The sequence below is a fragment of the Lutjanus erythropterus genome, chromosome 12 (genome assembly GCF_056507025.1).
Source record: "Lutjanus erythropterus isolate fLutEry1 chromosome 12, fLutEry1.hap2, whole genome shotgun sequence".
Taxonomy (NCBI): Eukaryota; Metazoa; Chordata; class Actinopteri; order Lutjaniformes; family Lutjanidae; genus Lutjanus; species Lutjanus erythropterus.
This window is the reverse complement of record NC_139328.1, coordinates 18,504,204-18,530,028: the sequence shown is the minus strand read 5'-3', so window position 1 is coordinate 18,530,028 and position 25,825 is coordinate 18,504,204. Positions and strand designations below refer to the sequence as shown.

General features: G+C 39.6%; 1 protein-coding gene across 9 annotated transcripts in view; it reads left to right on the top strand.

Moving 5' to 3' along the window:
* Positions 1 to 5,152: 5,152 nt before the first annotated feature.
* Positions 5,153 to 25,825, top strand: part of LOC146317867 (receptor-type tyrosine-protein phosphatase mu) — a 237,728-nt gene continuing 217,055 nt past the window's right edge. For 6 of the 9 annotated variants that reach the window (XM_084733222.1, XM_084733223.1, XM_084733219.1 and 3 more), the window contains exon 1: positions 5,155 to 5,506. In XM_084733222.1, coding sequence (XP_084589348.1) covers positions 5,434 to 5,506 — 73 coding nt within the window. In that variant the 5' untranslated portion in view covers positions 5,155 to 5,433. Of the gene's footprint in view, positions 5,507 to 25,825 lie in introns of all 9 variants that reach the window. The other 3 variants (XM_084733221.1, XM_084733218.1, XM_084733216.1) reach the window with 2 other exon arrangements.

Sequence of the window (25,825 nt, the reverse complement as noted above, 5' to 3'; positions counted from 1 at the left end):
ATCAAACACAGGACTCTCACCCAGGAGACTGGGCACCATGTCCTGTATAAAGCTAAATGTCACTGTAAACCTTTTTTTTTTTTTTTTACTTAGTCGACTTACCATTTCCAGTGTTCAGTTTCAGTTTGGGTAGGTTTGTGTTTAAATGTGCTTTTATTTACTATGTCAGTACTTTTTGCACTCATATCCCAATACAGAGGCTAATTCTATACCCCAAAGAAATAACTTCAAAAACCTTCCATCAAATCCATTTGAGCAGTTGCATGATTCCCAACCTGCACTGTGGGAACTCTGCCGGTGATTGGCTAGTATTCATTGCAATTGTCGGTCTGGTCGGGGCGAGTTTAAGAATACAGGTGTGCCTTGAGATTCTGGCTTGCCCCTTGGCATGCCTTACAAAAAGTCTGAAAACAAGTGAACTAGACCCTGTCACAATGTCACAAATGTGCCTCTCCAAGGAACGAGCACTAGCCAATCACAGCACAGTATTAGTAGCCAGTCACAGCCCAGTAGGGCTGAACAGTGGAATGGATAAAATAATGTACATCAGAAAGTGAAGAAGAAAGCTGGTGCATTTGACTAAATGTAACTCGAACAAAACTTTAATACCTCGTCTACGAACAGAATGTCTGACTGAGTCATGTCAGATCAATTTTTATGAGCTATAGTGTTTTTTTTAAATGTAAAGAAAACAACTGCCATGATCCAGCACGACTTCATGACGCGATTAAAGTATGTCTTTTGTTATTATTTTAACATGAGACAGACCCCTTGTGGCAGATTATACATATTATCCATTTAATGATTAATTTACTATTTATTAATGGTGGTTATTATGAAATGTTACGCTATTTTCCATCACTAACTTGCAGACTAAAACTCTTTTTTTTTTTTAAAGTTAACCCTAAGTAATGCCTGCAAACAGTCTCCTGTTTACAAAGTAAAAATGCACTTGAACCACCATGACAATTAATTAAAATGATCCTTTGCAGTCTGGCAATCAACCTGTGAACAGTACTTACTCACCAGTGGTCAGCTGTACACACGGGATCACCCAGTTAGCAGGCTTTGTAGGATTTGCTGATCCTAATTGCTGCGTGCTCCGATAACTTTGCTTTATAATGAGACACAGTGCAAGAACAACCGGGTGAGCACAGATTGGCTCTTCATTCGAAGGTATTTTGCATTCATAAGCCAAAAGCTTAGAAAACAGTTTAGCATCACTAGCAGCCAGTGACTTCCCATAATGAAGGACAGCTAATCAATCTCGTATTGAGCTTTTGACAATCAAGGCACGGGATAATCACAATGGAATTAAATGACAAAATCACTGTTGTCTGGCAGCCGCATGAGGAGACGCTTAATAAGACTTTCTTTGGAGTGCAGTTTAAGCTCTGTGATTTATTCAGTCACACTGAGACTCCTCACATAGGGTGAGGTGATTGGCATTTATTGACAAACAGCTTTATACCACCACTTATGTCAATTATTGTTATTTAGCTCATTGTTCTTATGTTTAGCTGATTTCTGTTCCTGCAGAGACAAAATATGAAGGAGAATAGATTTGCTGAAGGCCCACAGGTTCTTCCTTGGCTGGTGGCGGCTCTCCATGATGAAATGTCAATAACGCCTGTTCAATAGCTCAGGATGCTGTAGTTCAGGAATCAGCAAGAGTGAGTCATTGAAACCATAGGCCATGTCACAACCTTTGAGGCCTAAATATGGAATCTTTTGATCCGCGTCTGGCATCAATTTTGGAGCCACTTCCTTCTGTCCAATCAGTGTGATGTCACAGCTTTTCTGTGTCTTGCTTTGAGAGCATGATGAAAGAAACCTCGTAAAGGTTACTGGGTAAAAAAAAAAAAGTGGCCAACATACAGTGTTTTTAATAGGTGCTTGTTTTTGCCATCAACACAGATAGAGAAGTACGCCACACTGATTGCCAAGCAGGGGTATATCTCTGCGGCTCAATTAATTAATTGTAATTATGATTTGATTAAATATATCAACATATTGAGTCAGCTGTAACAACTGAACTCTATGATGTAATTAAGAGTGCATGCAAAGTAGCTAGCAACAGAGTCGAAATAGTTCGCTAAAAGTAAGGGATTAATTGTTGAAATAGACACAAAAATAATAGATGGTCTAAACAGTTATAGTCATAAATAAAAGGTTGAAATGGTTATAGCAAATTGATAAATGAAATTGTTCGATAGCTAAAAGTAATGGATCAACATTTGAAATAGTTAGCTAGTTTACTGGATAAATGGCTGATAATGGGCAAAACTAAAGGCAATACATGGAAAGGAACTGTCATGGCATCCATCTTCATATGTCAGTGGTTGGGAGTGAGAACATGTTGTCTACAAACATGATCTGGATGCTTAGTGTAAAGTTACAACTGATTTATTCAGAATACTTTGTAAATGATTACTGTGTAGTGCATCTAAACATTAGTAATTTGCATAGCTATTATAAAGTTGCAACTGATGTTTATAAAACTTCACAATTGCTTAATAAATTGTTTGTAAAGCATGTTTGTTAAGAGTAAATAACTCTAAAAATAAAAATAAAATAACTATTAACTAAATTTTTAATGAAAGCTATAATATGTATTTCCGCATTAAAATGTCTAGAACTGCAAGAACTATGTTATATATTTGTCGAGTTGTGTATTTACATTATCCCAAATGTTTTGGCCCCCAGTCTGGGTACCACAGGGTAAATGGATAAATGGTTGAGAGGGTTAAACTAAAAATAATTTATCAACAGTTGAATCAGTTAGCTACAAGTAACCTAATGGATAAATGGTTGATATAAGATAAAAGTAGCTAATGGATGAATGACTTAAAAGTAGTGGATTACTAAGTGGCTGCAGTTTGAAAGCAAACTTGACATAAACACTGGCAGTTAAATTGTATGGACAATTTGCTGTTAACAATGTCCTCGTCTATATGAAATCCAGTTTACAATCAAAACAAATGAACACAGTTGGAACATCATTGGTGGTGTTGATGAAGGGTTACTTTAGTTCATCTGACAGGACTGTAGGAGTGCATCAGACAAAAAAGTGGGATGTTATTGTGATATATTTGTTGAAGATAACTTAGGACTGTGTTTATGCAGAGCCACTGAAACACAGCCCTCAATCACACACACTCACAAACACTCTCTCTCCGCGCTCGTGGGTGCAAACAATGATGCTATCCATTCATTCCTCCAGCCAATCGGAGGAGTTTACATTCTTGTCAATTCCCATGACAGTTCTGCTCAGACTGGTATTCATGCATTCCTGGCAACATCACTGTCGCAGCCGAGACAATACCTAAAGACCACAAAAAGACATGTGGCGCTATGAAAAGCCTCAGCCATTGTCTGGTGTACTTGTGCAGAAAAACAACAACTGGAGCCGTATATCCTTGACAGCATGAGGTCATTTCGAGACTAAATGTAGACCTGTATCAATCTGGCTGCATTTTAATTAGCCATGAAAACTGCTGGTTCAAGAGAAATCGCCATGTGTGTTTATGCATGCAAAAACAATAAGGGAATGACATTGGTTGACTTTGTCATTAGTTGCTTCTCCATCGCTCTGTTTGATATTGCTGTGAGAATACCCTGCCGTTGTTTGCACTCGGCGTCTCAGATAAGACTAATTTTGAACAAATATTTGCATATATTAAAGTAAGCCATCATTATTGATTCATCGAAGCTTGAAAAGAAAAGTGTGCGATGATGCGGTCCGTTTGGCCAGGTCAACTGATGAGGTCCTCCCGAATGTCAGCCTGCGTTTCTCTTTAATAGGATCAATGCCTGAATTTGATCAGAAAGGACACACAAGGTGAACGATGATTAACAGTCCAGCTGGCAAAGATTTTAACAAAATATTAAGTTAATGAAGGCGTCAAGTTGAGCATGAAAAAGGCTTATAAAGCATATTTAGTGTCCTGATTAACAAAATCACCTTCCAGTGGAGGACAGATTTGATAAAAAAAAAATATTTACCAGTGGTAATCAATGAAATATGAAATTATTCATTACAGTGTGGTTCAGAAAAAAAGTCTCAACACAAGGTCCATTTAGTGGCTATTGTGGATTTTCATCATATCACATGATCTTCATTAGTGGGTGTAGTCTTATTAAAAGTTGAGGTTTTAAAAAGTTTAGTTGTCTTAAACAGCAGCTGAAGAACAATCTCAACACGTGGTGAATTTACTAGAACATGTGGTCATTTCACACGATGTTCATCAGTAGATTGTGATTAATGGTGTTATAGTATATTTTGTTTTTATTTTTAAATGTGTAGTTTTCTGAAAGTAATTCATTCACACTGGTAATGCATTTTTAAAATGTATCTGTTGTCAAACTACCCAATAAATAAATAAGGAAGGCCAGGGGAGTCTTGTCTTATCAGAAATATGATGACAGCTCAAAAACATAATTAACATTTTTTTTATCACCTTGATACTTTACAACATTTCCTAATTCCATGACAATGATTTTAAACTGAAGACAGTCTCACAATTCACAATAGAAAAAGATGCCTTGCACATCTAAATTAACAGTTTTTGTTCATGTTGGGGATCACTTTAATCTCTAGACGATGGTCATAAAATCTATCAAAATATCACTGACAATTAATTTTTAATCACTATCTTAAATTAATGGTGGCTGACAAGTTCAACAGTCCACACCTTCTCACATGGCCCAGGTCAATTTTAGGCCTATTGGTTAAAAAAAATAAATGTAACAGCCTGTGGTAATAGATTTTAACATGGCTGCGAGACTGGTAGCTACAAGGTCAAATGTAATCACCTTGTTTGTCAGTGTTGACATACTTTTTATGTTGACATACTTTTTATGTTGACATACTTTTTCTGTTACCAAAAAGATGACTTGTGTGTTTCAAGTAGTCTGTGAGGAAAATGTAAATAAAAAAAAATGTTACAACTGCTCCTGGTCTCCCCTACAACTTTACCTCCACCAACTTCAGTCTCCATACCTGGTCCAAATTAACGTCAATGGAGTCACGTTCGGGGAGGCAGGAGGAGGAGGAGGAGGAAGGGACACCTCCCGCATGTCCTCTCACTCACTCCCAGCGCAGCCGGGGTTCAGACGCGCCCTCTACCGGTCACACAGCGCGCACGCAGCCGCCGCTGCTCTCCTGGAGCTGCCGGACCACTCAATCCACGCGTAATTCAGGAATCAGGACTCACTCACACATTCCTCCTGCAAGTGTGGAGCAAGCCGGCGAGGAGCAGCCGTGTCGGCGACAGCGTCCCCTCACAGCCCCGACAGCACGCCGAGGGACGGAGGACAGGGCGAAGACACTTTAGATTTAACACTCCTGAAAAGTCTAGTTGCAGAAAAGAAAAGAAGAGTTGCGAGTTAACCCCGCGGCTCGGGGTTAACGCTAACGACGGCGCTGTCGACATGGATAAAGTTATCAATTGTTTCTTTGCTGCGATGACCCTGCTGCTGTCCGCCAGAGGGGAAGTTTTTAAAGGTAAGGAGGATTACCTGGAGATGTTTGCACCTTCACAACGTATGCGCAGTCCTGTTTGATGCCGAGAGACCAAGTGGGGGAGAAAGGCACTTAGTTTGTCTTATAGTTTGGTCGCAATTTTAAGGCTTTAACTCACGTTTATGGTGTAAATTTGTGCAGTAAAGTAATGCAACTTATATTATGGTTGCATTAAAACACCAGATTTAATTTAGGATAACCACGGTGTCAGAGTTTGCAGCTACAACAGCCATTCATCAGTTTCTCACCTCTTTGTGCCGCTGTGCGCAACGAGCAGGTGTGCTGCGGCCACCGGAGCAACTCCACCGCTCCCAGTGCCGCCGTTCACCGTTCATGAGCGCAAGTTTATGGAGTTCATTGTTTGTTTCTAACTTTATCTTGATAAGTTGCTGTCTAATGTGATTAACCTCAAGGGATTCACGCGGCGAAGTGACACTGCATGCATGCGCGTCGTTATACGGCGAGGCGATAAGCCAAACGAGACCTACTGTCGTTATTTCACCGTGAACTCCCTGTGAACTTAATTTATAACGTCCCGCTGACCATCCAGACAGGTTAGAGTCAGTTTAACGTGTTGTTCCCTGATTGAAATTCTCACTGCGAGTTACATTTGGTGGTCAGAGTTGTTCTCTGCAGGTGTTTTTTTTTTTTTTTTTTTTTTTTCCCAAAAACGATTCAACTTCTGTGCAAGATGTCATACTCTTCTAATGTAGTTTATATTTTACATTTTCGGAATAATTTCTTTGTTTTCCTCTATTTTTCACTCTACGTGTCCCATACAAAAAAGGATAGTTAATAAAATACACTTTTTGTGCAACTATCTGTGTCCAGCCCATGTTCAAAAATCTATTACAATTAAATTAAGTAGTAAAAATTCATCATCTTATTTTGATAGAACAGTTTCCCTTTCATATGCTCTGTTTGCAGATGAGAACAGGGCTGGCCAATGTATTGATATGATATCAATATCGTGACTAGATATTACCTCAAATTTTGGATGTTTGGCAAAGTATTGTTTTTTCCTAGTTTTAAAGGCTGCATTAGAGTAAAGTGATGTGATTTTCTTTACTTACCAGACTGTTCTGGCTGTTCTGTTTATTTGCCTTTACCCACTTAGTCTTTATATCCACATCATGATTATTAACAAAAAACTCACTGTGTTAATATTTTGTGAAAGCATCACTAGTCATCCCTGCAATATTGTTGGAATATTGTTATCAAGGTTTGGTCAAATGTATCTGTATATATGATTTTGTCCGTATCATCCAGTCCGGACTGAAAATGCAGGCTTCTCGATGTCTCTGAAAAGTGTTTGTGCTTTTTTTTCTGTGGAGTTTTGCTTCAAATTTGATTGATTTATTGCTGCAAACTTTCTCCAAACACAGCACTTCTCCTGCTCAAATTAATGATATTCATACATATAGTCAACTGCATTTGCAGCGGTAAGTCTATTCAAAGCTTTGTGAAGAGAAAAAGTTGAGGGATTAGCACCAGATAGTGATGTGACTTATTAGAATTACTGTAATAACAGTGCAGACTTTCACCGTCAGTGTAATGGCCGTAGATTGCCTTAGGGGAACTTAACATTCAGTCTAATTTAGCCCCTAAAGAGGTCATTTCTGCTGTCTCCATGATGGAATTATCTATCTGGAAAAAGGCACATTAGCCTATATTCATGCCAATCAATGCACAGATGAATGTCCAGTCTGAGAGGGTGATCGATACAATTAGAGATGCACATAAAAAACTTGATAAAATATGGCACATTCTGGCCCCGTATCGGATTCAAGGAAGCGATGTGTGAGGTGCAGTTGTGGTGCGATGTCTGTGTGGCTTCAGTTTATAACTGGATGGATGCTGTGGGATTCAACAGACAGCTGATGTAGTTTTCTGAGAGCCTGTTGGGGGCAGCATGGTACACATATAATATGATACCCAGATGATGAAGTTAGGCTGCTCGCAGTGGAGGACTGCGAGTCAGACACATAGATCAGGATTCAGATGCACTTTGGAAACTATTCCTGCCTGTGCTGTGACAAAATTTCAGTTTGATCAGAACTTTGATTTAATAAAACCAACTTAGCTGCTAAATGAAGTACATTTTTATTTTATTTATGTGTCTCCACTTTATTTGAATGGGTCCTTTTCACATCAGGGATCTTTTTACAGAGAACTATCATACTGAGAGACGATGATTTTGATTATCTGATGTAGTGTTGTACAGTCAGTGTATTACCTGGAGAAGATGCCACTCAAAATAAGCCCCCCCCCCCAAAAAAAAACAACAACAAAAAAAAAACAAAAATCAATACCAGTGTAAGTGTATGCTATGCTTAGAATATTTTCATCACTTCACCATGCTGTCAGACAGCCTTTTCTGACAGGAAAACATTGTTATATAAGCCAGATATTGCTCCCTCCAAACTAATCAAACTCCACAGGCAAAATCAGTCATTTTACCTCACAGAATACAAGAGTTGCAGGTCTACCTCTGCCTCAATTTGTTAGTTTGTTTGTGCTATTTTGCGACTTTGATGAATCTAAACAGACCTTTTAAGACACCACAATAACCCAAACAAACTAATAAATTGAGGCAGTGGTAGACCAATAACTGTCTTATTCTGCACGGTAAAATTAATGATTTTGCCTATGGAGTTTGGTTCGTTTGGAGAGATTGATATTTGGCCTTTTCTGACATCAGTTTCCCATCAAGAAAGGCTGTCTGATGGCAAGGTAAAGTAGTACAAATATTCTAAATATAGTGCACACTTAAACTGATTTTTCAGGTGGGGCTTTTTTTTAAGTGGCTACAATGGTTTGTCCACATTAGTACATTGCTGAGCTTCAGTGCTGGTTCAGTGCTTCTCCAAACTGGAGGCATACCGACTGCAATACACTGACTAGCGATAAGTACCTCTTACAACCCCACATCAAATAATCCAAACTATCCCTTTAAAACATTTTATGATAAATAAACAGTTTTTATCAAGCAGTGTGAATGCTGGGGGTCTATTTTAGTGACTGAAAAGTCTCTTACCCTGAAGCTCAAAGTATTCCCAGTCCATTTTATGTGAGGTTCATCAGTCTTGCCCGTTGGCAACCTCTGGACTGGGAGATTTATTGAAGTGGGCTGCGCTGCAGGGCTCCCAGTGGTGCCGAAACCATCGATAAATGCGCTCCTAATTGCATGAGTGTGTGTGTAAATATGTAAACCAGGAAGAAATCAATTGGATGTGTGTTGCCTCTCTCTGGCTAGGTGACGGATTAGCCACACACGGATGGAGAGGTGGAGGCTAAATATGAGCCCGAGACATTTGTTATGGAGAGTACGTGATAACAGCTCGTGTGATAATTAGATCACTGAGGTAACCAGAGTACCAGTCGACTTCAGCGCCTTGTGACTGTGCAGCCTCAATTTGATCACAGAGAACGGTCCTTTACAAGTCTTTTAATTTACGCATGAGAAAAAACATAAAGCCGACTCCATAGTCAGGATCACAGTGTATCAGTTTCATCTGCTGTGTTTGTGAACCTGTTTATGCACCTGGATATCTGCTCTCAGTGGCATCATAAACTCTGAGAAATAAAAGGGATAACTAGAACCATGAACGGTTCTAGTTCTTATGTTCCTTAGGTGAACACATTTTGGTTCCAAAGGTTCCACTTGGAACCCTTTCAGGTGGGTCTACCTAGAACCCAACATAAAGGGTTGTAATTAAAACCATTGGCAAAAGGTTTCATCCAGAACTATCTTTGCAAGGTTTATATGGCATAATGGTTCCACCCAAAACCCCCTCTGGGGGTTCTCTGAAGAAATTCCCCACCTTCTAAGGGTGCTAACAATAACCCATACATGGGGTTCTACCAAGAACCCTTTAATATTCCAATGGTTTAATCTAGAACCCACCCAGGGTGTTCCACCAAGAATCCTTTTATAGTCCTAGAGTTTAATCAAAACCTACCCAGGGGGTTCTACTGAGAACCCTTTTACATTCCTAAGGTTTCATCTAGAACCCAATCATGGGGTTCTACTGAGAACCCCTCTATATTTCAAGGGTTTTATGTAGAACCCACACCAGGGGTCCTACTGAGAACCCTTCTATATTCCAGTGATTTAATCTAGAACCCCCACAGGGGGTTCTGCCAAGAACCTCTTTATATTCCAATGGTTTCATCTATAACCCAGCCAGCGGGGTCTACGGAGAACCTTTCTGTACACCAAAGGTTTTATCTAGAACCCACTCAGGGGGTTCTGGTGAGACCCTTGTTTTATTATGGTACAATAAGCCCTAATGAAGTCTTTCTGTCAAAAGGGTTTTTTGGATTAAAATGTTTCTTAATGGAACCCTTAGTCTTACAAAGAACCCTTGATGAACCCTTTCTTCAAAGAAGAGTTCTTCAGAAGCATGTGGTTCTGGGTGGAACCTCAGCTCTTCATGAAGAACCATGTTGGAACCCTTTTGTTCTGAGACTGTAGAGATGAAGCGTTCTTTTGTTGTTGTTTTTTTTTTCCCTCCCTGTTGCATTCACGGTGCCCACTGGATGCTCCAGGTTCAGAGAGAAAGCAAAAAAAAAACAACAACACTATAAATCACTTGTTGTGTACGGCCAGTGCTTCTGTTTTCTACATTATGAGGACAGCTTTTTTTTCTAGAAGGCTTGCCCTTTGATATCTATACTCTGTCTTTTGACCGACCACATTAAATTCCAGGGAGCTGCGCGCTTTGTTATGTTTACCACCTTTTCCAGCAGCCATAAAACCTGCCTCGTTTTCTGATAGGGGCTGAGCCGCCGTGTGTTGAGAATAATGCCCGTGCTTGGGAGTGTAGAGCCGTAGTTTGTCATTGCAGAGTGACTGCTGCTGATAGTGTCCTGGTTGACCGATCCTGATTGCCATCCAAGCTGTGACTAAGGAGTAAAACAACACATTGGCTGCTCGGGAAGATAAACAGCACTTCATTTGAAGTCTGGCAATAATTTAGATAGTTTTTCACTCATGAAATGTTTCTTTTCCCCCCCTTTTTTTTCTTCTTCTCCCAGCTGACTCAGATTTAATAGAGACTTTTCCGAAAGGTGTCCTGAAGGGTGGCAGTTTCCTTTGTGTGAGCCAGTGGAGAATGAAATTAAATATGCATGTGATTTTTTTTTTTTTTTTTTTTGATGGCTTCAACCAATGTTGGAGGAGAAAGAAAAAAAAAAGCTCCATGGTGATTGATGATAGTACAAAGCAGAAAGTGAGGTGTCTACATTCTTCTGTAACTTTGCTTTTCAGACACTTATATTATGATGATAATGAAGGTGGTGGAAACACATGGATTTACTGAAGCTGTTCAAACACTGCGGGTACATGTGTGACTTCCTAGAAAAGGGTCTGCTGAGTTTGTCAGCAGGACTGTCTTAAGACTGATCACGGCTGGTAGACATGGGTGGGGGGGTGTCACTTTAAAAACTAAACTTTAAGAACTTGCAATATTAAGTGCTGCTGTATAAACTTCCGTTTGAAGTGACTAGACTGACAGGAGTATTATCCATTTTTCACTAGTAGAGAGGACTAACGTAACTCTGCAGTATTTGTGAAAAATAAAATCGTTGCTGTCTGAGTTCTAACGCGCCTTGGCACAGGACTTCAGCGCCCTGTTTTACATAGTATCTGTGCAACTTAACTCTACTCCCAATAACAGATAACACTGCTGTGCCTAATGGAAATTTACACCCCAACCCCTAGGGCTGTCCCCTGATAGCTGAAGATTCAAATCACTGGCTGGGGACGCCTCAGTCGACTGAGATTCTTCCAGTCAAGGGTTTTTTTTTCTTTCTATTCCTTAGTGTGCATTAAAGGTACAGTATAAACAAGATAGAAGCTTAGAAAAATGCACAAGGAGAGCATTTCAGTGAGGAATTAAGAGGGATTATAACTGTTTTTATATTAGCTGGCATGCTTTGGCATTTTTTTTAGCTGCGTAATTGTATACAGAGCAATGCAGCAACATGGCAGGCTGTAAACTAGGGCTGCATGATATCAGTCATGCTGAGATTGTCTCGACTGAAATTGCAATTTGAGCTAGAGAATAAAGATTTTTGCATTACAATTTTCATTTTCACTGAAAAAAAAAGTTAAACTCATGATCGTGTGACATTTTTGGGTTATATACCAAACAAACATGTTTTCTTATATCTGGAGAACAAGATTTTTAAAGCAGAGCATCTCTGCAGCGCCACAGTACTTCATTACAATGCTACACATTTTTTTCTTTATCAAATAGCTGCAAGGTTCTGCGAGTTCGATCTTGCGCTTGTCCACATTGCAGTTTCGAGGATATTGCTATTGATTGTGGAGCCCTACTGTAAACTTTACAAACTGAATCTGAAAATCACCATAAACCACCAAACTAAGAGTGATGGAAGCAGAGGAAGAGTGATAGAAACGGAGCGCAGGTGACATGTGCTGCAGCAGCCACTTCACCAGAGCACAGGGCAGGTGATGCTTGCTTGTTTGCTTGTGCTTGTTTTTGCCACTGATCAGCTCAGATTGTTATTCTAAGTGTCTGATGACATTATGGAGGATCACTGCAGTGAGAAACAGTTTTATTGCTCTCTCCAAACTCACCACAACAGAAACAAAATAAAACTCACCAAAAGTCTTGGTTCGTCTTTCCTCTGTTCCAACAGTCACTAGCTCTGGTTTGGTCGAAATAAGTCCTAAACTCGCTGTAGAAGGAGTCTTGAGCTTGCAGGGAACGTGACCTGGTATTAACATGTGCTTTGGGTGGATACACCCAATACTTTTTGAAGACACATTGAGATCCAACCTCTCAGATCACATTCAGAGGTGGTCCGCGCTGCATGTGACGACATTCTTTCAGCAGTATGTACGCAGTGTGTCCTGGGCCACACTGAAGGACTGTCTACTCAACTGGTTCACTTTAAGGCCACATTCAGACAGAGTCAGATGTTGCAGCAATTAGCCACATGATTGTACAACATTGTGTATGGGAACATAAACACGATGGTCTCCAGCTTGTGACTGACCACTGCAGCAACATGGGGTTGCGTTTCTCCAAACGCTGACTCGGTTTTAACTTTTCTGCTGTATGATGCTGCATTCTTCTTTTTTTTCAGCAGCTCCCACCACCACCGGCTAAATGCACTACCCTTTTCAAAGATGATGACCGGCGTTTTTGCCACAACGCCACATTCTGAATGTGGCCTTCTTATAAATTCGGCTAATGTTACATATTATGTTATTTATTTTGTGTAAAAAAAACATGTTGGCTGTTGTGTCGCTAGTTAAGAATAAAAAGGTATCTGGTCATTTGCAAATGGAAATTATGTAGCCATGTCTTTTTTGCATTTAGAGCAGAAAAGTTGGATCAAATCAAAAGTGGTCATCTGAGACACATCTGGAAACGCGTTGTAATGACAGGTGTAAACTAACATATTAAATACTTGTTATTGGATCGTCCAAGATGCATTTTAATTCCATGTATAAACAGGTTCTTAGTCTGTTATCTGAAACATCAGCAGCAAATGTCAGAAACTGGTGTCAGTCCCTCAAAATCAAACATCAACAACATTTTTCTGGAGGAAGTGTTCATATGAGAGGAAGACATCTAGCTAGCATTTTTGCTATCCTCATTAGACTTATTATATCAGAATAACAAAACATGTTGCATTTTAAGTAAAGGGCACACAGCTTGACGCTTTATTCAGCTTTGTTTCATTGGGAAAAGACGGCATCTGTTCTCTGGAAGTTGCCACAAGGCATTCTTGGAAATGTAGGAAAAGAGTAACTGAAGTAATAGATAAGGGAGGTACAGGGAAAGTCAACACACCGAAAGAAGTAAACAATATTTCATCACAAAAGAACACCAGAGACACCTGTAACATCGCAGGCCGATGATGCAAAGGAGTGCGTGAGTAACCAAGGGTGGACTTTCCCATCAATTTGGACAGCAGGTAACACAACTAGTGCAACTGTCCTGTTCAGACTTTTATTATTGGGACAATTTGTGACACTTAAAATGGGGCATTTGCTGGTTTGGTCGGTGTCTGCGCCACTTACCATAATTATACAACTCTGTCCATATAGGACACATTCATTCACCAATATTTGTGTTTCCATCACAGATCAAGACTGCTAGATTACTGTGATTTTTCACTTCAGAAATAGTATTTAACTTCTGTAAAAAAGACAAACAAAAAATTAATAAAAGTGGTATTATGGGTTGGCTTAAGAAGTTCACTGGAAAGAGCAGTCTGTTTGCACAGTGACACAGTTTTTGTTGTGCCGTGTCTGTTCCCAAGCACATGGGATTTAAAATGACTGAGGTTTAAGTCTAATCTCTGAGCTTTAATGTGGAGGTGTTTAAATCTTCATCAGATGAACAGGGCACAGAGACTAGGCCTTTTAAAACAGAGACCTCAGAGTTAGGGCGCAGAAAGTAATTAGATTGTGGCCTATATGTATTTGCTATGGCATCCTGTGAGGAAATAATGTCAGTTTCCAGTGAATTGTCTGCAGGTGTAATGGATCTGTCTTTTAGCACGTCTGCACTCATGAAGACTGTGAGGTTGAAACTGGTCGGCTTTTTAAACTAATTTCTCTGACTGAGTTAAAGGACCAGTATGTAGGATTTAGTGGCATCTAGCAGTGAAGCTGCAAACATCTTGCTTCACCCTCCTTTTCAAAGCATGTAGGAGAAACTATGCCCCCCTCCAACACACACACACACACACACACACACACACACACACATACACACACACACAGTGGCCCTATCTAGAGCCAGAGTGTTTGGTTTGTTGCTTCTAGGCTACTGCAAAAACCATGTAAGCGCAACATGTTGGAACAGGACCAGGACCCTAAGGAATATAAACGGCTCATTCTACAGTAATGAAACATTATTTTCAGGTGATTATATACTTATGAATATTATGTTTCATTTCAGCTTTTTCTTTTTGTCTGCTATGGTGTACATATCAGCTCTGTAAATGACTTTGCCTGTGTCCCAAAGGGAGGAGAAATTTATATTTTAGATTTTTTTAGGTTTCATGATGGCACCCACTAGTTTTGCAATTTTATTCAATGGAATACTATTCACCATCTATATAGACGGAGAACTTGTTTCCATACAGACAATCTTGCATAAAGCGTCAGAATCAGTCACCCTCTTATCTAACTTACAAACATAAACACACATCTTTTCCGGCACCATAACTTGTTGAAGGAGCGACCAAACAAACATTCACAGGGGAAACGTGCACCGCTAACATCAGTTTGCAGACTAGATAGCGAATTAGCTGCTCAGCTGCAGGACTTTAAACAAGTGTACCTGCAAATGTCACTTCAGTCATGTTAGTTGCTGCTGTGGTCCTCGCTCTTTATCCCGACTGCTAGCAACACACTTTCTACCTATGACTTGTAGATACAGAGCAAGTCTGATTACTTTGTCTGTTGTTCACTACGGTGTAAGACCAGCACTCTGGCAGCCTGCCGTCTGCTGTCAATCAAGCTCAAAAGCCTTGTTTACACTGGACAAAAAAACCCCACTGACATCTGGCTTTTGTCTTCAGTGGGAAAGGGTGCAATCTGCATTCATTCCCGGGTCCTACGACTCTGCAGTAGTCGCAGGTATTTATCAGCTGCCACTTTGGCAGTGATGGAAACTTCACGCCTGGGCAGACTTTTTGTGACAGAGGCAATGACGGTTTGTTGCTTCTGGTGTTAACTTCTGTGACTCTTTCACCCCTTTTCCATACATATGTGCTGGCTTGGTTTTCCTCTGTGTGGCAGCCCAGCATGGTGAAGTTTGCACCTGCCTTAAATTGTCTGTTTAACTGATGATGAGCTTGTCTTGGCTTGAGCAGCTGTAAAATGGTGGATGAACACATTAATTTCCTGTAAATTCTTCACAGTAAGGACAATTTGTTATTTTAAAGCATTTATTATCAAGCAGCAAAATAAGGAAATGTTGGGTTTTCCTCAACTTAACACGACTCCTGTACAGCTGAAAGCGAACGTGAAACAGTAAAATAAAGCAGATACCTGACAGTACAAACAGGGACACAGGAAAAAAAAAGTAAACTTCAAACCACAGAGATTCAGTTAGAGGCTGGAAAAGTACAAAAACATGAGTTTAGTCTTAACTTTCAGGAAAAAAAATAGAAAAGCAAACTTGTCTACTGGCAGTGGGAAAAGAGTCAATTGGCCACTTTTAGTTTAAAAAAAAACTGTGTGTGTGCTAATTTTGTTGTAAAAATGGCTTAAGGCTGACATGCCCTTCCAGCTGGTGATACAAAAGAGCATTTTCTCATGTTAAAATACCTTTTTTTCTTCCTTTTAATAATACAAAACTGTTAACAATACGTTTTTCAAAAAGGGACTGCAAAAATGAATGTCTAAAAGTGACTTCAGTCTGACATTAAAATAACTATTCTCCTTGCTCCGCTTCAGAGTGCCTGAAGAATATCTTTTATTCTTTTGTCATATTTAGTATTTTGGTGTTGAATCCTTTCCATGCACTGACCCCCAGACATCAGCTGACTCTTCAGTCACCTTCAGTCTGCTCCTCAGCGAATGAAACACATGATAATTTGGACTGAGAGTCAGATGACTGACCTGACTGGTCAAAAACATTCCACAGTTGACCATAAAAAGCTCTCACTGTGTGTTTAGGATCATTGTCTCGCTGTGCTGTCCTGAAATTGAATGACTTTGTATAAAATGGCTATGATTGCACTCAAATTAAAGCTGAATTTAAAGCTTTAAGCCAAAATTAAAGCTGAAAAGATCAAATTGCTGGAGTCCAGAGCCAACACAACAACAAACATGTGACTGTCCAAACACTCGTGGACTTTACTGTACAGTAAGTGTGTAAATTGGTTAAGCGCTGGCCTATCACAGCCACTTTCCAGCAAAAGAAAGTGAGTAAAAACCTTCGAACGCAGAGACTACCAATATGATCATCATATTCATATCCCTGGAGTGCCACTCCACATTCAATCATTAGCTGTTGATTTGCAAGTGATTTTATTTACATTCTTGAGAGGCAGTAGTAGTTTGAAGTTCATTCTCGAGGCGGCTGATGTGGCTATGTTATCTAGGAGCTGTGCGGCGGAATGATAATTGGCCTTGAGATGTGACTGTGTGAAGGATGCTGGACAAACAGAGCTGCTCTAATTATACACAGCTCCTTCTTCAAATGAAGAGGATAAAAGCTAATGAATCGCACACAGGCCAGCACAGGGGCTGCCTAATGAAGAGAGAGTGAGAGACAGAGAGGGGAGTGTGTTTTGTATGAGAGAGAAAGTGTTTGTGTGTCTGAGGCATGCTCCAACAACTCTGTGATCTCATCACCATGTCATAAAAAAAAAAAAAAAAAAAAAAAGTGGGAGAAAAACAACAACTTACTATGCAGCGGATCATGTTTACAGAAGTCTGCATTCGTTGTAGGTGGCTCGGAGAGTCCAGGCACTCAGGAAAATTTCACTAATTAATGCTCCAAGGGTCTCAATTGTTATTAATGGTGACGAGGGGGAGGAGGGGAAGGAGGGAGGAGGAGGAGGAGGAGAAGCAGTTTAAATCAGGACATTACAGTGTGTGTGTGTGTGTGTGTGTGTATGTCTTCTCAATTGATTTGTAGGCCTCCTCTCTGCGTGTCGGCTCACTTTTATTCAAAATTTTAAAAAAATATATTTTTATATGTGAAAAAATATTCACTTCTGCTATCTTCAGGCATGTAAACTGGGAGAAAAACGTAGGTGTGGGATCTGAATGGGGGTGTGCTCCCTGGGGATTTTTTTTTCTTTTTTTTGAATAAGCCACTAAATGCTCATTTCTGATGACTTTAGGATTACTCTGGTGTCACAAGTTAACAGAATTAAAAGACTGAGCAAAATGAAGTACAATGTATTAATATGTAAGAAATGTTTACATCCTGCAATGCATGCACGAGTTAGCTCTGATCCAGAAGCAAAGGAAAACCACAGAAATGAGTTTTTTGTCACATGATAGTAAACAAGAGAGCAGATAAATTAAGTGGAGCCTGACTGATTCTGAATTTCTGGGGCCAATGAAAAACACTGTTGCTAACTTTGGTTGATTTTATTTACTGTGAGTTTTTCAAAGCGCAGCAATCAAACATGGTTATCATGATGACTGAAATCTGAAATGGTGATACTCGCAACAACTCTTGTTTCCTGTAATTTCCTTTCATTTCCGACTGCCTGGCAGTTTTTAGTTAACACCTTTTCTGTAGTTTTGTGGCATGTGCCACTGTGGCAACTTTGTTTCATGCAGCAGGTTACAGACCAGTGGCCCCCTGCTGTCAATGCACACACACACGTCACACATTCACACCTTCAGACAAACTAGGCCCTGGAAATCCTTGAAAACACAGTTTGAAAAGTGCTTGGATTTTGGATTAAGTGCTTAATACAGCTTGAAAATGCAATTTCACATTATAGTACTTCTACAATGAGTCGTTACCTTATTAAAGCGTTCGCTTTTTAGATAAAGAAGTAAAATCAGTCAGATTTAGTCTCAGCCAGGTTGTATGGAAGTCTTTGTTGTGTTTTTGTTTAATTTGTTATCCTCAAAACAGAATTTTGGTTGTGTATAGCACAATGACATCTTATTTAATTGGTTGATGATGAAATAATCATTAAATATGTAATATACCACAGCCGTAAGGTGCTGGAAAAGATTGAAAACGTAACTTGAAAACTCTCAAAACGTGCTTGAATTTGACTTTGTTAAAGGTGTAGGAACCTCGATCAGATGTTCGTGCTCCACTGTTGTGGAAGTCGCTTTGAGTAGGATCTGTAAGAATCACGTAGGTGACCTATTTTGGATTCAAAATGGTGAATTTTACCAAAAGGTGGCAAGTTTGCTTGTCTGTACCTTGAGAATTAACTCTGTATCAGTGACCAATGACTGTCAGTTGCACCGATAGTTTTACACTGAGATTGAATTGACCCTGACCCAACCCCGGCACATTCCTCACTTATCTTCTAAACCTGCTGTTCAGTCAGCTGGTTTCTATTCAGCATTGTCGCCTGTATATCCTAGGGGTTATTATGTGCACTGAAATTGATTCTGATAGAGCACACTTTGATATTTGGTTCAGGTGAGCATATAGCCTTGACCTGAAGTCTCAAGCTCAATTTCAAGTCTGTCAAATAAAACTCCTGCCACCACCTGGAGGAGTCACGTAGTTGAGAGAAGGTGCAAAGTTTCTTGTGTAATTTCATGAGTAACTCAAGTTGCCTCCTTCACGGGACAAGTGCACTTGCTAACTTATTGGAGGAGACTCTGTTTCGTGCCAAAAAGCTGTCTGCGTGGGCTTGATGTGCCTCACACGACTGGTGGTAGTGTAGGAGGAGGAGGGGGGCTGCTGCTACTGCTGTTTCACCTTGTCTCCTGTTATTTATTAGGCTTCTGTCAAGGCTCAGGCAGTAGGCAGGTGTACATCCCTCCTCCTCCTCCTCCTCCTCCTCTCCCCATCCGGGCCTTATGAGTATAACCAGGGGCAAAATTCTCCATTACTGTCAGTCTGAATCTGTTGGCATCACATTAGCGCACGTCATGCAGTCATTAATGCATTAGGCCTTGTTTGAGTGCCAGTTATTTGCATTGGCTTTTACACTGTCTATTTGCCCTTGTGCTAAAAGCTGCCTTGGCTGAACCTATTGACCATTTAACTGTTCAATAATGAAGCGATCCCAGAGGATGGATTAGGCCTCAGTGGTCCTGTTGAATAACAGTTATTAGGACGTGAAAAAAACAACATTAAGGCTGGAGTGCACTGATAGGGATTAATTTTTAAACCCATTCAAATCCTGGTTTAACTTCAAATTATGTTGCACCAAACTTTTAAACAAGTTCAAAATTAAGAATGATTAAATTTAAACTTTAATTTAATTTTTACTCTTAACCTTGATTAAATTAAATTCGGTGGCACCAAAACTTAAACTACAATCTGAACTGTGATCCAGTATTAATTTAAAACATATACTTGAAGAGGTTTAACTTTTAATATTGCTGCCTTTTTGAGATGGATTGAGCAAAAAATACAACATAATTCCATGTCCAGTCAAGGAATACAGAGCAGCCAAAACTGAACAGTTTCCTTCTCTTTCATGCTCTCAAATGTATTTTTGATTCATTTTAATTTGGATAAGCATGCACCTCCATAATGATTAAACCCTACTTAAATATTTAAATTTAATCTAGTTTAACTAGTTTAATAATCTTAGAGCTTCTCTGCTGAGCCATAATGAGTAGGCTAATGAGGCTAACAATTATTTTAAGCTAGCTAGCAAACTATATAACAGTTAGTTGACTTTTTAGACAGTTAGCAAACAATATAACTTTTTTGTTTTTACTTTTTAGTTAGCTAGTTAACAGTGTAAAATGTTGTCAACTTTTTAGCTAACTTGAAAACATCACATTTAGCTAACATTTAGCTAGCCAGCTGGCAAGCACGTGTTGAGTTAACTTTCTAGCTACCTAGCAAACAATGTAACTTTTTTGTTTTAGCTAGCTAGCAAACAGTGTAAGATTTTGTAAACTTTTTAGCTCGCTTCCTAACAGTGTCACATTGAATTAACTTTCAACTGGCAACTTGACGTTCACTGTTTGACCAGTTAAACTATAGGAAAGCCAAAAGTTAAGTGTTATCCTCTCTTTTTAATTTATTTTAATTATTATTTTAAGCAACCATCTCCATATAGATTAAAATGTAATTTTGGTTTACATCACTTGAAGCTGAAACCTAGTTTTGCTAAACTCTGATTAGATCTAATCGTAGATTAAATTAGTCTTTGTTGGTAAAACCCAGTCTAACTATCATATACATTTTTATGACCTTTTGTGAGGGACATGGTTTGAACTTTTATTTACCTCCTGTATGGTTTTAATGCAGCTGTGTCCCTGTAGCATACGATCTCACAGCTAACAGTCGAGTACACTATTATCCACCCTTATCCTCCACTTCTTCCTCCCAAAGCAGAATGTACCTGATTATACTCCTATCGGTCACACTCTGGCGCCTATTTGGAGGCTGTTATCTGTTTGCGGTGGAGACTCCTCGGGGAAGCATACAGCCGATAAGAGACTGTTGTTCTGTAAACAGCCCTCTGACCTCCTCAGGCTGAGCTTGGCTCCTTTTCAAATGGGTCTCTTTTGTATTGGCCCGAAGCTCAAACCTCCGCGTGACTGATTCCCCGGGGGGAGGTTTAATGGCATTACTGTACGCTCCACACCACGCAAGGTGGTCACTCCAGAGCTGTCAGAGCTGGGGGGGGGTGTCCAAGCCGTCAGAAGACGAGGGAAACGGAGAGACTGAGATGATGGGAATGATGTTGGTGAAAAGACGTGCTGTTGTCTCTTACTGAGCATTCAGAAAATGAGGATCTAATGTGAATGACTCCTTTATGCTCCTAAACTGGAAGAAGTTTGTGGGAATGGAATTATCTGATGAAACTGTGAGGTTTTCCTTCAATGTCGATCACCATTTTATTTTTTTAACCATGTGGCAAACAGCTTATCGCAGCATAAATTATATTCTCACTTGTGCTTGTCCTTTTGACAGTCTAAATGAATGAAATCTGACGCGAGACAAGTGCATTAAAGGGATAGTTTAGATTATTTGATTGCATGAGGTACTTATTGATAGTCGGTGTATTAAAGACAGTAGATGGAGGTCGGCATGTCCCCAGTTTGGAGAAGCAGAGAGGAGGAAGCTAAAAAATCAGCAGCAAAACATCTTTTAACCGTTTAACAAAAGACTAACCTAAAAAAGCTAATGTCAGTTTAAGTGTGCGCTACATGTAGAATATTTTAATCGCTTTAACTTACCATCAAACAGCCTTTTTTTCTGACGGGAAACTGCTGTTCTATAAGCTCAATATTGCTCTCATGCTCCGTAAGGAAAGAAGAAATTTGAGGAATTGAGGCTTGTTGGACTAACACTGATAAAAGACTTTGACTTGGTATTTATGACTTGAGACTTGAGACAGATGACTTGAAAGAACTTGACCTCAGGATTCAATGATCGTGTTGTCAATGACAGTAATTAGAGGAGAAGCAGCGTCATGCAGTGTCTGAAGCACCTTCGACAGATGTGTTAATATCCCAAGGAGAAATGGTGTGATTCTCCTAAAGGGGAGTCAGGGCAGAAGGCTTCAACATTGTGATGTAAATTTTTTGTGTCATACTTCACTTTAAAGCCTCTTATAATTTAATTTCAGGGCCTCACCTCCAGAGTTTAGGAGACTTATCATTGATTTCCACAAAATATCAGTCAGATTTATAAGGTGCGGTCAGGGGCGTAAATAATTTATTAATAACATATTCCGATTGCCACCTCAGAAATATGGCTGTGTTCAAAGCCATTTCCTATATATGCAATAATGGTTTTATTTTTTTCTTTTCTTTTCTTCTCTTTTGGTAATCTGTGGTTTGTGACACAGAACCATCTGGGAAGTCGTCCTTAGAAACTGTTTAGAAAAGGGCAGGCACTTTCTAAAAACTTGGCAGGTCTAACACAGACGAACTTCGACCAGTCACGTCAAACTCTTGCTGAAGCCGGCCAGGAGAAGAGTGAAAACAACTTTTCTATCGAGAAGAGCCTTCAGTGCCATTCTTTGCTCTTTGTTCAATGAAGAAATACTCCCCAGTTCTGATATAACTGATGCTATCGCGGTATCTATGCTAACCTCTTCAGGAGCTGCCAGTCTAAGTAACTAATTCAACTGGAAAAAAACAACACATTGTTGGTCCATCATAATAGTGAGCACTCAGGTCTGTCATAACTACCTTATGTCACTGGTGCTGGTGCTCTCATCTGCTTCTTCAAACTGGTTGTGTACCAAAAGCCATCCGTTGTAGGTAATACACTGACTATTGTAAGTATGTCATACCACCCCACTTCAAAAAATCAGAGCCCTTCCTCCTTAAATGTCTCTTCTTGGAACTTTCTGCTGGACTGGATCAAGGACGATCATCAGCTCCAGCGACGTCACCTCAGTTTTCTACGCGATCCCTGTTTAATTTGCCGGCGTGCCTGAGCAAATGGTGCATTGAAAATCAGTGGCCATGGGCTGTGCTGCAGTGAACTGTCGTACTAAATCACTTTTGGTGTTAAACACTGCTTCATCGACACGGCTATTGAGACACACAGCTGCGGGGCCCGTGTTAAAGACAAACACAAAACAATAACTGGAAAAGATGATGCTTGGCTTGAAGCTTGACTCCCACCCTGTAATCAGAGTTTGCCACGCTAAAGAAATTACAGGGCACAGGAGTCATTAGAAGTGTGGGTGCAGCTCCGCATTGCAAACGGAAACAAAGTTGAAAACACATGTTTTTGGAATAATGCACATCTGAATAAACAAACCGGTGAAAATCTGACAAGTTGATTGTAATGATAGTACGCTGCCGGCCGGGAGGATAAATCCAGTTGGATGTGATGTCTCAGAGACGTATTGGTATCAGGGCAAAAGGAGTAATTAATGTGGAAAGCCTGTAGCATCAGTTGGTTTTTCAACAACGTTATCAGCTTCACATATCATGACAAATATTGCCCTTCTTAAACAAGTTAGAAAAGAATTAACTTGTTTGTTGTATTTCTCAGAAACTATTACCGTGAAACAATCTCACTTTGATTTTTACTTAAACATCAGTTTGTACGGTTGTCTTTCTGCACTCTGTAGCCTTTAGAAATACAACTAAAATGCTCTGAACACTAATGTGAATATTTTTCTGTCCTGCGAATATCATCACATGCTGCTGAAGCTATGGTTTGACTAAAATGCAAACATATCTTTTCCGTGTCCTTCTAAGTCTTTGAGCAAAGTCCCAAGGCTAACTGAGGATTTCCCTATTGCCATTCCCAGATCTCTAAATGGGGCATTATTCATAATGGGATCCTGGCTGAAGGTAGACAGGCAGTAGAGACATTTAAAGAGGCAGGGACAAGAAAAACGATCTGAGCAACAACTAAAACCCATAAAACATATACATTTTTCACTGTTTTTTCTATCTTGTCACCACAAAGGTTTGTTTAACCAAATTTAAATAAGCCCTTCACCCTAATCACATGGGACTAGTATTTTCGTAATGATTATAGAGGTCATCTGTCAATCTTAATCCTCTGTGAATCTGCCATGTCTGTAATTTGTAAAATAAAAAAATTCACTCCACATTAGTTACTGAAGTTCACCAAAAACACAGAGGTAATTTGGGTGATTTGATTTGGGATCATATATTTCAACACATGTTTGCTGTTGTCAGACAGCTGAACAAGAATGAAATTTGATTGTGGCCCATAAAATGTTTAACAGCAGTCAACAACTGAGGAGTGAGATCAGCTGCACTGACATTTAAAATGAGTGATGAAAACAGAGAAGGTAAGATACAAAAGTGTATTTATGCTTCTAACACGTGTAGAAAGTGGACAAAGCAACTGTAAACTGCTGAAGACGCTCCACTTCTGAAATGATGATGTTACACAGAGTCCTCTGGGGTATTAGAGATGGGTATCGCTGAAATTTTTTTGATGCTGGTACAGATACCTTTGCTAGGTTTTTCTAGAGCAGAAAATTGTGAGGTCTTGAAGTTTTGTTTCAGATTTTCTCATTATATGCACATTGGAGTAAGCTAACCTTTAACTTAGTTAAACATAGAAACGTGAGCAGAATTAAGTGTGGATGTTGGTGAATTTTTGATTTCACACCCGTGCCTGCCTTGGACAGGCCAGTGTGGCTCGTCTTTGGAGCGGCTCTGCTTTATGTAGTCGCTGGGAAGTTGCAGCAGCATCAAACATTGCAGATCAGGCTTGCAGTAGCCTGGCGAGGCAGAGGCACACAGGCTGGGTTCAGAGGATGAATAATTCACTCCCATGAGCCCAGACTTCTTGCCGTGAGACTAATATTCAACAGCACCTGTGTGTCTGAAAATCTCCCCCCTTCAACCCACCAGGTTCCTCTCCCTGGGGAAAACCTCACCCCGGCATCACCCCAGCTGTGCTTTCTCCAAACTGACAGAATAGCACTGCCGTGGCTGGAATGACAGAAGTGTACAGAACAAACCTGGGTCGGTATACACTAAGCTGCTGTGTGACCGGACTCAGAAATACTGAGAAAAGTTTGAACATAATTAGAGCTGGGTATCGAACTTCAATACTTTTTTCGTATAGACAGAAACGTGATTGTAGCACCGAGCTTTGAAAACAATCAGGAACCGGGCTGGCGCAGAGTTTCTCGTCAAATTCGTTATCTGTTACTTATTCTTTGATCATGTACTGCCTGATCAAAATCAATATTCTGCTAGATGAAAAAACAGTCTCACCCCAGTGTTCATGTAGTAGCTTTTTGGGACCATTTGATCATGTCACATGGTCTCTCATTTTGCTCTTGGCTCACATTACTAACATTATCAGATGCAGAGGTCACATTGACGAATATTTTCCATCATTGACTTAATTTTTTTGAACAGGATGGAAATATCAGAAGGCTGTCCGTCAGGGACATCAGGGACATTTCAAGTTAAAAGTTAAAATTTAAATTAAAGTGACAGGAAACATTTGATTATTACAGATTTTTTTAAGACACTGTTAATCAAAATGACTTAAAACAGGAAAGTCTGATGCAACATCTGATCAGATGATTGGATCAGAACTAGCTAGCCAACGAATGTTAGCTAGTTAGCTAGCATTTTGATGTTTTGTTTTAATGCTTTTTTTATTCTCTGACTTTTTAAACATCAGCTAACTTAAGGCTAGCTTAAGGCTAGCAACATTTTTTAAAGATGAGAACTAATGATTATTTTCATAGTTGATTAATTGGCTGATTATTTTCTCGATTAATCGATTAGTTTGTTTTAAATGTCAGGAAATGGTGAAAAATGGCAATCAGTGTAAAAAAATTACTCAAACCAAAGAATTGATTATCAAAACAGTTGGAGATTTACTTAATAATCAATTAATCATTGCAGCTCTACTTCCAAATTTTGTTGTTTTCTTTTCAAAATAGATGAGCATAGCACATCGCATAGGCTGTCTGCATACAGGAAACTGGAAAGGCGATAGCTGACCGAGGTTCTTTGGGTACCTAGCATGCTCAACAGTCAATTCTGGTCATTCAAAGTTACTTTTTCAGGAGCACATTAAGGAGTTTTTGTCTGTGTTTAGTTATAAACTGAAGTCTGGGTGTTATGGCTTCAGACGAGCTACTAAATTAGATTATTTACTGCTTACTGTTTCCAGTCAAGAATGATCTATAAATATCATTTTGTCAATT